The following is a 17467-nucleotide window of genomic DNA, read 5'->3' as shown; positions in this document are numbered from 1 at the left end:
TTTCTTAGAACTCTAATGTGTGCAATCATCTTTATTTAACATATAGTTACTATGATTCGTTGACTATCATACATGTAATAAGTTATTTTTTAATATTGCTCGAACATTTTAAAATATTATTATACCTATCTTGAATCTTCCGAAAATGCATTATTTTTGAAAATCTTTTGTCTATGATTTAAAGTGTAGTCACAAACACTTTGAATGGCAGACAATAAGTACATGCAATTACTTCCAACAACAGCACTAGCCACACAACTTTTCCAATGAGAAAGTATATGCATAAACATCACAATAAGTGGACTATAATAGATTTAAATAAGTATAATATGTAAATATGCCCTCTAATTTGATTTTGAATTACATTTATGTCCTTCAACTTTCGGTGTGCACAAGTAGGCACTTAAACTTGTATAAAGTTGAACAAATAGACACACATGTCATCTTACATGTCATTTTTTATCCTACGTGGTGTCTTACGTGTATTGTGTCATGTAGGACTCATGTGTATTTTTTTAAAAGTTGGATAGTTAAGGTGTCTGTTTGTGCATTATGAAAGTTGGAGATCAAGTTAAAATTTGAAATCAAGTTTAGAGTCCAATATATGTATTATGCCGATTTAAATACATTGTCTAGTTTTAACATCCACAAACATATTTGTCAACATAATACCTAAAAAGACAACCACAAATCCAACTACATTATTCCCCCCAAAAAATTGTCAAAGCATATGTAGCCTTTGACAGCAGAGATGGGCACTACCATTAGTCAATAATATTCTGTGTGTTGACTTCGAAAGAACTTTTTACGATATCAGGTTAAGTTGATCTACAACGACAGATATGAGACTTGATATGATAACCTGATAAAAAAATAGAGTAATAACCGGTTAAACTGCACTGATAGTATAAGGGTACAACATGCCATATCTTATATGATTTGATTTTCTGTTACTACATTTAGTACTGCATTTTCTGTTTCTCCATCTTCTGATGCTGAACTTATATCCATATCCTTGTCAGGATTTTCGAGTTGCACGCATTCGGCCACTGGATCATGAAAGCAACTGTTGTTTTCTGAATCAAGACTCCTGTTTGATGGAGTTAAGTCTCCTCTCCTTACTACATTGAATACAATCCCATTGTTAGTCCTCTCACTCTGTAGTAAATCACCTTCAGCGACGATGATTCTGATGTCTCTTTGATCAAATTCTGTATCTGATCTCCTATCAGGTGTTGTGACTCGTGGACTCGGAGAAAGAGGCTCCCTGACTACAACATTGTTGAGGTCAACACTCAGTCCTCTGCTCGATCGTTGTGAAGGATGCATTTCCAAGTTTTGTACATAGTCGATAAACTTATCAGCTGATGTTGTCCTCATCAATGGACCACCTGATCTTGTCCAAGAATTATTATCCGCGCTTTCAGACTCACTGTCACTACCATGATGATCAAGTGCTGTATTCTTGTTATTACAACGCCAGTTTCGACCAGCATTGTGATGATGAAGAGAGGAAGAAGCATCCGCGTGAAATTCTTCTTCGAGGGAGCCTGTTGAGTTCTCACGCGCAATGCAGTTCCAAGAAGGAATACGTCTAGAAGCATTGAGTTTGACTGTGCTGCTTGACATACCTTGTGAAGAAGCAGCTGCTCTCTCCGCGCTCCTTTTTAGTCTACGCATATGGTTGAGTATTGCTACACACTCATCGAGAGCAAGCTCAATTCCACAATTTGCCTTAATGGCTGATAGTTTCTCCCAAGTGCATCTCCTCCCTTGATTTGCTGCTTTTTGAACCTCCAAAGTAGAGGGATTCTGTATGATCTTCAAGTACTGGAAACATTTGGGCAAATAGTCAGTTATGAAGCCAAATTATAAACATGATGTTTATCAGGTCTCATTCAGTCGCGTATAACCACCCTCTGTCAGAAAATTATATAGAAAATGATACTCTGCATAAACAGGTCAAAAAATTACTTCTTGGCGAAACTCCTGGCTTTGCCGCTAGAATCTCATGGACATACCTGAGCAAGAGTGGCTGGCATTACAACGGTGACATCGCCTTCCCAATCTTGAGCAAATAGCTTGGCTAATCCCCTCAAGGGAAAACCAAGTTCTAGTACCTGATTGCATCTGTGCTTCACTTCCATCTCAGAAAGATGAGCAAGCTGCATAAACCAAATACTTATCGTTACATTTTTCCACGTAAATTCTCCGTGTTCTAAAGACACAAACATAATCTCGGGAGTATGTAGAACAAACAAGTTCAAAGATTACAGAAAGTATCAAGAACCAAAATCATACCTTGGCAGCAAAGTTGCCTCCATAAGCTCTTACAAACTCTTTGATCCTGAGTAAAGGAGCGATATGTGGATTCGCCTGGCTCACGATAAAGTGGTTTACATTGAAGAGTTCTTTTAGCTGCATCATAGGTAGATCGACCTCCAAGCTACCATCTCTCCATCGACGAGCAGATGAACCAGAAGCTGCAGCCTGATCAGGTTCCAAATGAAATGGTGGATGATAAGGAACAAGATTTCCACTTCTATCCTTTGCCATCAGTTCTTGAGCTTCAAATAGCCCAGGAAAAGCGCAAGAAGCAGTCACAGCGCTCCATATAACAACATGAGGTGAAGTCAAGTAGTTTAAACATCTAGGAGGTTCATGTTTTCTAGGGGAGCAAACAGTAATCCCTAGAACTCGACCAGTCATGTCGTAAGCTTCTTGGAAAGTAAGATTATTCGTGAGATGGCGTAACATCACCTGCAACTGCCTAATCTCATGTACAGCTCCTTGTCTCATGATCCTCCTGAAAACAGTAAGAATTCCACCCATCTGTTCAAACGGTTGCAATACATGCCAAGAATCCTCAAAAAAACTCTGCAGCTCAGGCCAAGACCGAGTTGCAACTACAGAACACATAATCGATCCAACACTCGAACCAGCAATTATCCTTGGCATAAGCTTGTGCTCAACCAATGTCTTAACCACACCAACATGAAAAGCTCCCAAAGACGCGCCCCCGCTTAAAAGCAATGCTGTCCTACCAAAAGCATGTCTTGTTTCATGCATAAAAGCAAGCTTCTCCTCCAACAAAATCTCATCTGAATCAGAATCACATACCATTATCAACTGAGTTGAAACCTCATCAATATACTCCTTAATAAGTTTAGGCACATGAAGCCTACCCTTATGAAGCTGTGGATTACACATATTACCAAGATTTCTCACAAGATCAGCCCTCATAAAGAACATAATGTCTCTTAAAGATCCTTCATTACGACGATGTTGAAGTTCTTGAAGTTTATTTACAACCAACTCTTCATCATAAAACTCTGCCTCATTCATTTTAGGTGTGTCTTTCTCCAACATTTTCGCAGCATGAGCCCATTCCTCATAAGTTAATGCAGATTTCGTCATATTCCTCCAAAATTTCCTCTTATAAACCATATCAGCCCTGATTTTAACATACGTATATCGCCTCAACAAGAAGGCTAGAAGTGTTACTAACACTAGTATCCCTTGTGGATTACGCGGGTGAAACCATTTGATCAAAGGTGTTAAATAGTGTGACAGACAATTCTTGATCTTGTACAAGTAATACATCATGAAATGAAAAATACTACGCCTCAACCGCGATATTGATTTGCAAAACAAGACTCGAAAGGCTATTGTTCGACCTACAATTGAAGAAGGTCCTATGGAGAAGAACTCAACTCTAGCCTCATTACTTATATCCATAACTTAATGATTGTAAACAACTACTAAGATTATGAAAATGAAGAAAACTACTCACAAAATTTAGGCAAAATCATATGGAATCAAGAACTAAAACACTCAAACATGTGCTCTATTAGAGTTCAAATATCTCAAAAAGAGATAAAAAGATTGAGAATTTCACTTCAAGATTCAATTTTGATCATACCAACCAAATCAATATCCAAAAGGGGCCTAGGAAACAGCATGATTTAAAACACTTCCCATGGTTACTGAGTTCATACTTCAATGTAAAAAGATTAAGAATTTCACTTCAAGATTCAATTTTGATCATACTAACTAAATAAATGTTCAAAAGGGTCCTAGAAACAACAGGGAAAAATGACAAAAATGAAATAAAATAAATTGACAGTGCATGAATGGCATGTTGTATGGGTTTATTTAACAAATAATTGAGATTGGGAATGGTAAGACAGTCCATATGGGACTATATGTGTCATCTATTGGAAATATGGATAGACACACTATTATTGAAACTTGAAATCATTTTTTATATTTCAACAATGAGCTAAAGTTTGGTGTATCGTCAGTCTATAAGTAGTAATTCATTCTTTATCTATAAGTTTTGAGTTTGAATTTTTCGGATATGAAATGTCTTCTGTTTGTTTTAATATTAATCTTTTCAGTGTAAATATAAAAATAATGAGTCAATACAAATTTTGAGTTCGAGTCCTACAAATATGAAATGCTTTTGTTAGCCCTAATATCATTCATTTCAACACAAATCTAAATATAGCGAGATTAGTGTCATTATCGAGATTGAACATTTTCCAAAGTTTGTTACATATTTAGCAAAAGGACAATATTATTATTTTTTTCTTTTCTTCTTTTAGCCATGTTAATATGTTGACATAGAGATGAGTATAAGTTTTCATTAATGCTACCATCTTTTTCATTGGCTACTGTTTATTACTTGCAAGTAATTCACATAGAAGAACAAGTGTATGGAAGAAGTATAAATTATTTGGAAATTTTTTATCGTGTCTAAGGCATATCGTGTCATAATTGTGTAAGGGATTATTTTAATAGATTTAATTAATTTTGTAGGTTCACACCTTATAATTTTTTCATATTTCTTTTCACTTCTCTATCCTACCTTATATACGTAGAGTACTTTGTAAAAATGTAAAGTTTAAATATTTCTTACATAATAAAAATTATAATATCCTAAAATTAGTAATTTATTATCTTTTTTTGTGCATTATTTCTCCAATCTTCAACATAAAAATAGAATGTCCTAAAATTAGTAATTTATTTTCTTTATTGTTTTGATAATTCATAATATTCATTTGTTAAAAAATAAATAGAGATAAAAATTCTGAAAATTATGAAAGTATTGAAGAGGAAAAGAAAATTGATTTTATGCTCCTTTTGTATTAGTTATTTTACCTTTTTTAAACATTCTTTAAAAATTATTATAAAAGTGATAATTTACTAAATTACTCTTTAAGATATTTATGTTTTTACAACTTCACAAATTACTTTCAAAAAGAATAATTGCTAGGGTAAAGAAATTAAAAAATGATAGTTTAATTTTGTTAATCGATAAATAATTTTTTAATAATTATTTTTAGTAACGTAGATAACTAATATAGGATAGAAACATAATACCAAATGTTAGAAGTATATGATGAATTAGGCTAGATTTTATAGTTTTAAAATTATTTATCCATTTGTCAAATTATGAAAGGAGAATCATATAATTTTTGTATGCCACCTCATACTTGTACCTCAAACATCATAAATTTTTTCGATTAATTGGGACAAGTATAATTTTTAGTTGCAACTTGCAACCAATCATATGACAATTCTTGAAAAAAGTGTCACATTGATATATATCGAGAGAATACATTATTGTTTTCTTATATAATTTTAGACGATTCCATCTCATAAACTGAGGATTTTAAGATTTTTTTTATGATCAATCACCTAAAAGATTAAATTTTACAAAATCGTACGTAACTTGTCTTAAATATAGCATTTACACCACATAATAAAGTTTGCATATTACATCTTGTGTTTCATAATAAATGTGACTAAAACATTCCAAATTTTTTTTTTACTACATCAAAATTCAATTATTATTTATTGTGTATAAGCAACTATAACAATAATATCATCAATTTTTCCTCCTCTATGTTGACCCTTTGATGCTCTAGCAAATGGTGTATCTGCAAATCTATCGAATGAATTATACAAAGCAATGTTCCCAATTTGACTAGCCAATTCCTCTGCCTTTAAATTCTGTTGTATCGCTCTTTGAAAAGTTTATCGATGGAAGAACATTGATCATGACCTAATGAGGAAATACATGCAGCCATTGTTAATGTTGATTGAAGTAAAAATTATGTAATGGAAATAGCTAGCTAGGGCTGTTATATATATATAACAACTAATATGTATATACACATACGTTATTCTATGTAGAAAAGGTTATGGAGTAACAAATTTTGGTAACTTTTTAATATGAAATTTATAGAAAATAGCATGTAGTAATTAATCTTTACTTTAGACAAAGTTTTATGGAAATTATCTAGAAGGTTCTTACGTAGTTAGGTAGTTAAAAAAAAGTGAAGATTTTAACTTAAAACTTTTTTGGAAACTTCTCTTATCACAGAGAAGTAAATTTTCCCACTACGAATTTAAAACAAAATTAGATACAATGATTTTTGGAGACATTTAATTTCTTTTATATGATTTTTGATATTTTAAATTGTTAATTATTGCAATTTTTATAGGAATATATTTTTTTAGATAGTTTTTTAAATAGTATATATTACTCTCTTTATTCCAAGTATATAACAACTGAGTTCTCAATACGGAAAAAGGCATAACACATTATCATATACCTTTTAAAATGGCAAATGACATCTATACCCACTAACATTGTCCGAGCACAAGTGAATATTTAATTTTGTATAAAACTGAACAACCAAACACATACATTATCCGTGACATAATAAACAAAGCATAATATAAATGTGCCATTTAACTTGATCTCATTTTATATTTATGTCCTTCAACTTTGGGTATGCATAACTAAAACTTAAACTTGTATAAAGTTGAACAAGTAGACACATGAGTCCTACGTGAAATAATACACGTAGAACACCACGTAGGACAAATAATGACATGTAGGACATATGTGTCTATTAGTTCAACTTTATACAAGTTTAAGCGTCTATTTGTCCACACCCAAAGTTGAAGGACATAAATATGATTTGAAGTCAAGTTAAAGGATACCACATGGGACGAATGTGTTTATTTGGTTAATTTTATGCAAGTTTAAGTGTCTACTTGTACATATCGAAAGTTAAAAGACATACAATGTCAGTCAAATTTATGTATTATGCCATAAAAATTACTCAATTTTTGTAAATCCGTGAAATTAATTGAGGTACGTGTCAATTTTAACGACAGACGAAAAATAGTCTAGGTGAGTGCAAACTGACCGCTATTAAGAGGTAGCAGGAATTAATGAGTCGAAAGTGGACAAAACGTGGCTCGATCACCAAACCTATAAAAAAGAATCAGGACTTAGATTTGAAGAATCCAAATAAAAGGAGTTTGATTTCATAATAATAATAATTGCATGGATATAATAAATTATATGTAGTAAGTATGATCCGAAGAAAAAGAAAATAGTGAAACAAACATTACAAGGGAGAAGTTTTATCATTTTTTCTCCATCATAATTTTTTTTTTCAGATAAAAAAATTTACATGTACATTGTATTGTATCATCATATGAATTATCAAATCTGATGAAAGAATTTCGGAATCGAAAAAAAGAAGAAAATTCTGCAGAAAGATCACAACAGGAGGTGCGTTCATCAATTCTGTTTTGATGATTCTCTAAATACATAACATTTTCTCCGTTTTAGTTGTTTTCTTCGCTCTATCAACAAAAACTCAACATTTAGGATGTGTTTGATACGAATGGAAGATGTTTTAATTTCCTCATAAATATGTGATTTTCTTATGAATATTTATTATGGTAAAAGTATTTATATATATGGGAAGGTGAGAATTAGGGGGTGAAATGAGGTGCGTTGGAGGATGGAAGGATACAATCGACGTAGAATGTCAGTTGTAGTTTCACTAGAAGAGTGATTTTCTTCCATCTAATGCACCTTTTGGCTCGTGATCCGAGGCATCTAATAAGAATTTTTTCAAATAAATATGTATGTGATGTGTAATGTCACACTTTTACATACTTGTGTGCAGTTGCTTTTGCTTAGACAGGAAAATTTTTGCAAAAATGTCTGTCTCTGTGAAAGATTTGGAACCTGCATTTCAGGGTACAGGACAGAAACCGTATCCTTTGGTTCCGAGTAATTTGATTAGTTTGATATTTCATCACTTCATCTTACTGAATGGTTAAATGAATGGAAACTCAATAGAGCATGTATCAGTAACTGTGATCCTGTTAGTGTGCTTTTGTTTTTGTTTTTGTTTTTGTTTCCGTTGCTACTGCAGAACTTGGCGGTGAAATTTCAATAAAATGTTAAACTTAACTCTACTCAGAGGAACTGAAATTTGGAGAATAGAGAATTTCCAACCAGTTCCTGTGCCAAAATTTGAACATGGTAAATTCTACTCAGGTGATTCGTATATCGTCTTGCAGGTACGTTATATTCTTCTATTCCTTTTTTTATCTTGGGAGGAAATAAGTTACAATGTTTTGAAAACGATTCTGTTTTTTATCTTATCGCAGACAACTTCTGGCAGAGGAGGAGCTTATTGGCATGATATACATTTCTGGCTTGGAAAGGATACTAGTCAGGTAAGAATCGTTTCGTAGTTTTGGCAGTCGCTCAACCATGTTGTTCCCTTTTTTTCATTTTCTAGAAGTTTGGGTACTATGCTAGGATGAAGCAGGAACTGCAGCTATCAAAACAGTTGAGCTTGACGCGATTCTTGGAGGACGAGCAGTACAGCATAGGGAAATCCAAGGTCATGAATCGGACAAATTCTTGTCATACTTTAAACCGTGCATCATACCATTAGAAGGAGGTGTTGCATCTGGATTCAAGAAACCGGAGGAGGAAGTATTTGAAACGAGGTTGTATGTCTGCAACGGTAAACGAGTTGTTAGAATGAAGCAGGTACAGAAGCACTTGAGTTCATTTGGAAATGTATGTAACTTCTTCAGCTGTGATTGAAGATAATATTGAGCTTAGATTTTTGTCAGGTCCCTTTTTCTCGATCATCGCTAAACCATGATGACGTGTTCCTTCTAGACACTGAAGACAAAATATATCAGTTTAATGGTGCAAACTCCAATATCCAGGAGAGGGCTAAAGCATTAGAAGTTACTCAGATATTGAAGGAGAAGTATCATGACGGTGTGTGTGACGTTGCAATTATTGGTAAGTCGAGGCCACAGAGTAAAATGCAACATTGTGCAATTCAGCTAATGCTTTGAACAGAATTGCTATGTAACTACTATGAGACATGCCATATTTATTGAATTAATTCTTCCTCTAGAATTTTACAACTCTTTCCCTATTGCATAATTCAGATGATGGAAATTTGCAAGCTGAGTCAGATTCTGGATCATTTTGGGTTCTGTTTGGTGGCTTCGCTCCAATTAGCAAAAAGGTTGCTACCGATGATGATATAGTTCCTGAGAGAACTACTGCTCAACTTTATAGGTAATGTTGAATCGTTTACCAGTAATCACCAGTGTCAAGCAGTTTCTCGTGTTTATGATACTCCATATAAAAGTTCTCTTGATATCCTTGAGAGACCATGTATTGCTGGACGTAACGTCTTTCAATGGATGGTCCTCGGGGTTGATACTTGTAACTGAATTTTGTATATCAACCTTTTGCTGTTGTTGGTGCTAAAGGCGAATTATGTCCTCTTTTGCAGCATTACTGATGGTCAGGTCAATCAGTTGGATGGTGAACTTACAAAATCCATCTTGGAAAATGATAAATGCTATATTTTGGACTGTGGTTCCGAGGTTTTCACTTGGGTAGGCCGTCATACTCAGCTCGAGGAGAGGAAAAGTACCATTCAAACAGCAGAGGTAGATCATCCATGTTCTTGTGTGGTATAGTTTCTCATTTCTGAATGACTCAATAATTTTCAGGAATATCTTGCCAATCAAAATAGACCCAAGTCAACACGTATTATCCGGATTATTCAAGGCTATGAGACACATTCATTTAAGTCCAATTTTGACTCTTGGCCATCAGGATCAACACCTGCCCCTGAGGACGGACGAGGAAAAGTAGCAGGTAGAGTTATTATGAGAGAGTGAAGATTTTGTGTGTTTCTGGTTTGAGTTTAGTTTTAACTTTGTCCATGTTGAGCCCTTTCAGCGTTGGTGAAGCAACAAGGTGCTGCTGTCAAAGCTGCTAGCAAAAGTACTTCTGTCGATGAAGAAGTCCCGCCTTTGCTTGAAGAAGGTGGAAAGATAGAGGTCTGAATCTGATCATCAGAATGTTTTCTATGTCATAATTTGGCCAGCTCAGTCTTCACTGAAAATGTAAAATTTGTCAGGTTTGGCGTATCGATGGCAGTGCAAAGACTCAGATACCCAAAGAAGACATTGGTAAATTCTACGGTGGAGATTGCTACATAGTTCTCTACACATACCATTCTCACGAACGAAAAGAAGATTATTACTTATGTTGGTGGATTGGAGAGGATAGCATCGAGGTACGAATGTCCTTGCATATAAGGGTCAAATGCGTCTTTATAGAATTTTCTTAATTGAATTATTATTGTGGATTCAGGAGGATCGAAAAATGGCTGCACAATTGGCTAGCACAATGTGCAATTCACTTAAAGGGAGACCTGTGCTGGTATTACTTTTTTTCGATGACTGTTTTTCAGTCAAAAACTCAAAATGAAGCTTAATTTTGATATCTACATCATCCAGGGTCGGGTATACCAAGGCAAAGAACCACCACAATTTGTTGCAATATTCCAGCCCATGCTGGTCCTTAAGGTATCTCTCCATATGTCACATAGAGGCTATTTTTGTGTTTAACGTATAGAATAACCAAGACAAGTTTCTTTCCTTTTTTCAGGGTGGATTAAGCTCTGGCTATAAAAATCATATTGAAGAAAATGGCTTGAATGATGAAACCTATGCTTCTGATACTGTTGGCCTTTTCAGGATATCTGGAACTTCTAGTCATAACAACAAAGCAGTTCAAGTCGATGTTGTATGCATGCTTATCGACCCTTTAAGTTTTCCGCTCTTTGGATATTAAGTTGTCAGTGCCTGATAATCTTTTTCTTTTTTCTACACTATCTTTCCAATTTAGTCATGCTGCAAAAGCTACGTTATGAGATCCTTCTAGTCGTCTCTTGAAAATGTTGTCAGACTATGACTAGATAGATAGGTAGCTTTTGTTCTATGTTGAAAGAGTCTCAGAGAGTTGTTCTTATGGATTACGTAAACATCTGTCCAGGGATGTAATTTAGGATTCTTTTCAATATATATTGAAGCTGTCTGATAGTTTAATTGAAAATTTATGTTAAACTTTGTTCTTAAGTATAGTTTCCATTTCTCCGTACTGTCACGCTAAAGTCTAAGTTGCTGTTTTCATTATGTCCAAAGCTACTATGAACTTTGTTGTAAAGTTTCCAAAATAGAATTTTACAACCTCGATTTCTAAATTAACAGGTGGCAACTTCACTGAACACTTACGAGTGTTTTCTTCTGCAATCTAGCTCTTCAGTATTCATTTGGCATGGAAAGCAAAGTACCCATGAGCAACAGAACTTAGCAGCAAAGATTGTGGAATTCTTGAAGGTGAGGCGTTTATCGAAGTAGAAAAAAGGCGCTCTTTGTCACTGTTATCCCAACTAACATACCCTGTGTTTATCCTAGTTTATGCTGCATTAGGCTAATTTTGTTTGGTGTGTTTTATTCACAAACTCAGCCCGGAGTGACCGTGAAACACACTAAGGAAGGAACAGAAAGCTCAGCTTTCTGGCTTGGTATTGGAGAAAAACAAGATTATACCAGCAACAAATTAGCTCCTGAAGCCACCAGGGAACCTCACTTGTTCTCTTGTTCTGTTACTAGAGGTACTTCCTTCTCACCCTTCGATATTTATCCCGAATGAGGAAATTTTTCTCTTCTAATTGTCTTTATCAAATGATTTCATGTTAACTCGTGGATGTCCAGGAAAATTCGAGGTAATATCTAGAGAATTCAGTTAAAACTAATTAAAATTTCTGGTTGTGTATATCAAATAGGTTAATGTTTTCTATTAAAATAACAGGTTGAAGAAATCTATAACTTCACTCAAGATGATTTGTTGACTGAGGATGTCATGGTTCTCGACACACATGCTGAAGTTTTCGTTTGGGTTGGTCAATCAACAGACTCCAAAGAAAAGCAAAGTGCTTTTGAAATTGGACAGGTAATACTAGTTAGTGTCATATGTATCTCATACATTGAAAGTACTTGTTCATTTTCATTTTTGCTCGAGTAATCAAAGAAGTTGATCACAGAAATATGTAGAGCTGGCTACATCTTTGGAAGGGTTATCCTCTTATGTTCCATTGTATAAAGTCACAGAAGGAAATGAACCATGCTTCTTTACAACATTTTTCTCATGGGATCCTGTAAAAGCTACTGTAAGTGACTAAAGCTCTCTCTCTCGTTATATCGTTTAAATTTGGTATGAAACTTGGAAGATAAGATGTAGAGCTGCATTTGTCAACCTCACGAGAGACATATCGAAAAAATAATAAGTGAAACTCATTAGTCATTTCAGCAACTTTTAACACTCTGACTTGCGTGTTTAATCAGGCACACGGAAACTCATTCCAAAAGAAGGTTATGATACTCTTTGGATTTGGTCATGCTTCCGAGGTAATTGATCTTGTTTTTCCATTACTATAATCTCATCTAAGTTACATGAATCATACAATGGTGCAAGAATGAGGCGTTGTTTTCCATATCATATATTAGTTGTTTGACAGTAGCTTTTCGTTTCATCAACCGAGTTTCATAATACAAGACTTCATTAGTTATTCAAGAAGTTTAGACCTTGTACTCTATATTTCAGAATCATAGAACAAATCAAGATGGACCAACTCAAAGAGCCTCAGCATTAGCTGCTTTAAACTCTGCATTTACTTCATCGTCTGCTGCGAAAGCTAGTTCTGTTCCAAAGCCTACCGGAGCAAGTCAGAGTTCACAAAGAGCAGCTGCAGTAGCTGCATTGTCTAATGTTCTTACAGAGGAAATGAAACAGTCAAATTCGCGTGGATCTTCTCTCCAATCAAGTAGAAGTCCATCAGCTAGCCCAACTGGTACAAAACTTCGCTTGTTCTGGTATTTGTCGTGTGAAATTATGAAGAGATGTCGTGTTTGCTATGGAAGCGTTTGTACTCGTGAGACATACAGGTTAAGGTTATTAAGCGTGTTTGCAACAAATTTTATAGTGATGAAAAACAAACTGCAAACACAAATAAAATACGATGAAACAGAAATGTTGTTGATGAATATTTGTGACTACAATTCTGTTCCTCCCTTAAATCTTCTTGCGATGTACATTGCTTGATCGTTGGGAACGTCAAGCGATGACTTTGACAAAAACAGTATTTGATATCTTGATCTCTTTTTGAATATCGCTGGAGCTTATGAGATTTTGAGAATCCCCTTAATTGAAGGAATATGTTACTTTAATATAGGCGTGAGCTAGGATATAGGATAGAGTAGCCTCTAAAAATCGTAACAGAGATTTGGCTCGTCTTGTAGAGTCCTACAAAATCTCGATGTCTACAATGTGTCTGCGTCTCTCTCTATGATTGTAACATGTTAGTGATTACTTAGAGTGAATATCATTGCAAACATTTGAAGTGAATCAACATGGTTTCAACTTGGTACTTTTATGTTTTTTTTCAGCTAGGACAAAGCATGCTCGGTTTAAAGAATCCGAAGAACGTTCAGAACATCAGGAGAACGAGGTATCTGAGCACGCAGCAGAGACTAATGAAGAGGACTCGGACCTGAAACCACCAGACGAGGTGTTCAGTTATGAGCAGCTGAAGGCTAAGTCGGAAAATCCTGCTACTGGCATTGATACTAAACGAAGAGAGGTTTGTAGCTCGAGTATCATTCATTCTAATGAAAAAGCACATTCTTCTTTTCCTCATCATCTCGAATCATGAACATTTTTTTCAGGCTTATCTTTCGGATGAGGAATTCGAATCTGTACTAGGAATGACTAAAGAAGCATTTTACAAGGTCCCAAAATGGAAGCAAGACGTGCACAAAAAGAAGGTTGATCTGTTTTAGTACACGAACGACAAATATTCCAAAATCTTGCATATCAACATATGTTGTTGATGTGATTTTTCGTCGTGGATTGAGGTACATGATGCCTGGATTTACTTATAGTTTTGCTTTTCATTATTCCAGTAGAGCAAAAAATGATCATCTTTCAAGTATCTGCACTTTGCTATGGTCATCAGTTTGTTGGTTTAACGAAATATATTGATTCCAATTCAAACTATCTATACATATGAAAAAAGATATATAATAAGATCAAACTCATTCTGAACGTGAATTCGCCTTCCAAGGTTGTAGCTAAAAGTGTGAAGACTAATTCTTTGGTTCAACTAAAGTGTATTTATTGTAATTAACTAAGTTGATAATTGAAAGATTTTGCAAGTTGATCGAGTGTTTGACCCTAATGTGTCAAACTAATGAAACTTATATATATCTAGCACTTTTCATTTCATCGTTTACAAGATGATTTATAATCATATAAATGTTTACGGCTTGTTTTATTATACAAGTTTCAATTTTTTTAAAAAAAATACTTTGTTCTCAGTCAAATATTGCTACATAAAACGTTTATATTAAAAGCAAATAAATACATACGAAAACTTAATTAATACGTAAATATATATATATATAAACACCTAATACGAATAAATATTATCTTAAAAAAAACTTATGTTTGGCAAATTTGAATATTGTGAAGAGATCTATAGATTGACGTGCCGTGATCAGTGCTAAGATTTATCCGTCTATTATTAATGTTATATATATACTGCTATTTATTAAAAAAGAATAGTAGTCAACTATTTGTAATTTTTAAAAACATAGACACTGATTGGCCTTAGCTTTGAAAAATAGATATTACCTCGGTCGTTTCAATTTATGTGATATTTTTAAATATAAATACTTTATTTCGAATTATAGATAAAAGTATTAATACATATTAAGTGAATCATTTCATGCATTTTAAAGTTTTTTTATCTTGACTTTTCATTTTCGTTATTTCTTTTGTCATATTGCTTGAAACTTTTTCTTTTTAGGATTTATCAAAAATGATTTCTTTACTTTTAAGCTATAAAAATAAAATCTACATATATTCTATTTTTATTAGATTTTAATCTGACATATTACACAAAATATATTATCGTAGGTATTCTTAAATGTTGAGCAACACTTGTATGCTTGGCTGGCTGGAAAAAAAAGCTGGCAAAAGAAGTTGTATAGTTAATTATATATCATGTAATGAAAGTGCAAAAGAATGAAATGATCACGTTACTGCTTTTATGGAGTTTGTCAAAAGGAGTTGAAACACGCTTTGAAAATTTGGTAAAAATCACATGATGGTTCCGATGATATATTCTACCCGTTTTAATTTATTTATCTAATTTTAATTTCATATAAAATAACATTATGTTTAGATTTTCTAATCTTAAATTATAAATATATAAAATACTCCTTTTGTTTGACTTTGCTATTGATGATTGCTAAAATCATAAATTGACACAACAACCTTATTGGCTGTTACCTTTAAGAATGACACAAGCTCGATTAATGATTTTGTATCGAACTAAATCACATGATTTATCATCGTAAATCTTTAATAATCTTTTTGAAAAAAAATTCATACTACAACCCCTAATATGCATTATTTACTCTTATATTCACCAAAGAAATTCAGCATTTATTTACATTATATAAAAGCTTATCACGTATTGTCTCTTGCTCTTTATAATTTATGGTGAATCGCTTTAAAAAAATTGATTTATTATCGTTCTCGTAGTTCTAATATCGATTTAATCAATTATCGTGTTTCGAGATATCTCAAGGAAAAAATGAATATACTTTCATTTTGTATAGTATTTTACTCCTAACTAGAACTTAACGGTTAATTCTTTCAAATTAATCTTCAATCTCACTCAATTTTATCTAAACATCATATATAATTTGACGTAGCAAATACAATTAAACCCAACCCCGCCTCTAGATATACATAACTTTGCGCAAATGATCCATGTAACATTTACTATTACATTATTATTTACACGACAATCAATCACTACAAATCATATCATTTTGATACCTAAATAATTAGAAAGTAATTTCGATCTCATCAAGAAAATTTTCATAACATAATTGACCAAATTCTATTATGAACAATTAATACAAAGTACATAATCCTATAATTAACGTTTTTTTAAAACTAATTTAACTACTAATTAACGATCACTATGAACTTAAATACTTCTTAAAAACATAATTAATATCAACATTACTATTTCCACGACTAATAATAGAAAATTTCGATTCTAATAAAGAACTTGATGTTAGTGAACTCAGATCAATAATTGACTCTGCTCAAAATCAACTCAACATTCTTCATCATAAACTCATTTCTAATGACTTGATTGAACAGAACTGACTCGTTAATCGAGTTCTTCTTCTTTTGTTGCATCGATTCTTGAATGATTTTGATTAACATTGCATTCGATAATCTTCGAATTCCTCTTAATCCACCCATGATGATTTCAGCGCTTACCTGTTTTTTATGAGTTTTTTCGAAGTTTTTTCTTCGAAAAACAAGAACTTGAGTTTGATTCAAACTCAGGTTCTTGATTCGACTCGGTGAATCACCGAGTAAGAAAATTTCTTTCACATTCACTAATATTATACGATTGAAATTTCTTTTTATTCGACCGAATAACATTGGATAACAAGCCCATCTTCTTAAATTCATTGGAACATGATCCATAAACCCGGATAATGAATTTTCCGGGTCAAGTTCATCGGCGTAAAACCCGATAACTGACCCGTAACTCAATTGAATTGATTCAGCTTCTTCGTCAATGAAATTGCTCTGTTTTTTGCGACCCCAGATGGGTTCTTCACTTGCCTTTGCTTTATTATGGGTCGAGTCGAAAATGGTGGAGTTGTATTCGTAGGCATTGATGAGTTTGAAGAACGAGGTGTTTTCTTCAACAATGGTGTTCTCAAAAAGAACGGATTTTTTGGGGAAAACGAACAAAATGTCGGATTTTGAGCTGATTTTGGACCTGTAAATGAGTTTTATGAACAATTTCAGTTCTTGAACAGTGACGGATTCAATTACATGAGCTACAATTAAATCACTCATGGATCTTGTTCCTTTTCTGAACAGAGTACCCATTCCTTGCAATGCATGTTGCTGATATGATGGGGATTTTGAATTTTGAAGTTTGAATCTAGAAGATGGTTCAAAAGTGGAAACAGTAAAGAGGAGAAAAGTGATGAAAATGAGAAAAACACAAATTGAGATTATAAATTGAGCTATAAACAGAGTGTTGATGTATTTCAATGGAGAAAGATTGTTTTTTTGCTTGTTTTTGGTGATAATGGTGGATTCATCTTCTGGGAATAAAATGAAGAAGAAACCCATTGCTTTAAATCCCAT

General features: G+C 33.5%; 3 protein-coding genes across 3 annotated transcripts; 1 reads left to right on the top strand and 2 right to left on the bottom strand.

Annotated features, from left to right (window-relative positions):
• Window positions 1-855: 855 nt before the first annotated feature.
• On the bottom strand, window positions 856-4279 carry LOC101255254 (triacylglycerol lipase SDP1-like). The gene is made up of 3 exons (XM_010313793.4): window positions 2302-4279; window positions 2022-2165; window positions 856-1830 (listed from the first exon to the last, which is right to left on the bottom strand). The coding sequence occupies exons 1-3, from the start codon at window positions 3736-3738 to the stop codon at window positions 931-933; spliced, it is 2481 nt and encodes an 826-aa protein (XP_010312095.1). The 5' UTR covers window positions 3739-4279; the 3' UTR covers window positions 856-930.
• A 3145-nt stretch (window positions 4280-7424) lies between these two features.
• LOC101254959 (villin-2-like) lies at window positions 7425-14432 on the top strand. Its single transcript, XM_026027961.2, has 23 exons — window positions 7425-7597; window positions 8001-8090; window positions 8301-8400; window positions 8491-8559; window positions 8645-8881; window positions 8968-9145; window positions 9298-9430; window positions 9651-9810; window positions 9874-10021; window positions 10106-10206; window positions 10287-10445; window positions 10523-10591; window positions 10669-10737; window positions 10820-10957; window positions 11422-11550; window positions 11681-11828; window positions 11929-11939; window positions 12026-12166; window positions 12258-12383; window positions 12559-12621; window positions 12818-13064; window positions 13660-13853; window positions 13939-14432. Exons 2-23 carry the CDS (start codon window positions 8035-8037, stop codon window positions 14050-14052), a joined length of 2790 nt encoding a protein of 929 aa, XP_025883746.1. The 5' UTR covers window positions 7425-7597; window positions 8001-8034; the 3' UTR covers window positions 14053-14432.
• Window positions 14433-16378: 1946 nt separating this feature from the next.
• LOC104644425 (uncharacterized) lies at window positions 16379-17467 on the bottom strand. The gene has a single exon (XM_010314100.1). The coding sequence runs from the start codon at window positions 17465-17467 to the stop codon at window positions 16379-16381; it is 1089 nt and encodes a 362-aa protein (XP_010312402.1).

This window comes from Solanum lycopersicum, chromosome 10 (assembly GCF_036512215.1).
Source record: "Solanum lycopersicum chromosome 10, SLM_r2.1".
Lineage (NCBI taxonomy): Eukaryota > Viridiplantae > Streptophyta > Magnoliopsida > Solanales > Solanaceae > Solanum > Solanum lycopersicum.
The sequence above is the reverse complement of the archived record's forward strand: the minus strand, read 5'-3'. Positions and strand labels throughout refer to the sequence as shown.

Coding starts and splice junctions, on each gene's coding strand:
- LOC104644425 (XM_010314100.1), bottom strand. CDS start 17,467: ATGGGATTTAAAGCAATGGGTTTCTTCTTCATTTTATTCCCAGAAGAT.
- LOC101254959 (XM_026027961.2), top strand. CDS start 8,035: ATGTCTGTCTCTGTGAAAGATTTGGAACCTGCATTTCAGGGTACAGGA. Junction 9,146..9,297: donor GTGTGACGTTGCAATTATTG/GTAAGTCGAGGC, acceptor TGCATAATTCAG/ATGATGGAAATTTGCAAGCT. Junction 9,811..9,873: donor GTACCATTCAAACAGCAGAG/GTAGATCATCCA, acceptor AATAATTTTCAG/GAATATCTTGCCAATCAAAA.
- LOC101255254 (XM_010313793.4), bottom strand. CDS start 3,738: ATGGATATAAGTAATGAGGCTAGAGTTGAGTTCTTCTCCATAGGACCT. Junction 2,166..2,301: donor GAGGCAACTTTGCTGCCAAG/GTATGATTTTGG, acceptor TGGTTTATGCAG/CTTGCTCATCTTTCTGAGAT. Junction 1,831..2,021: donor TGCCAGCCACTCTTGCTCAG/GTATGTCCATGA, acceptor AAATGTTTCCAG/TACTTGAAGATCATACAGAA.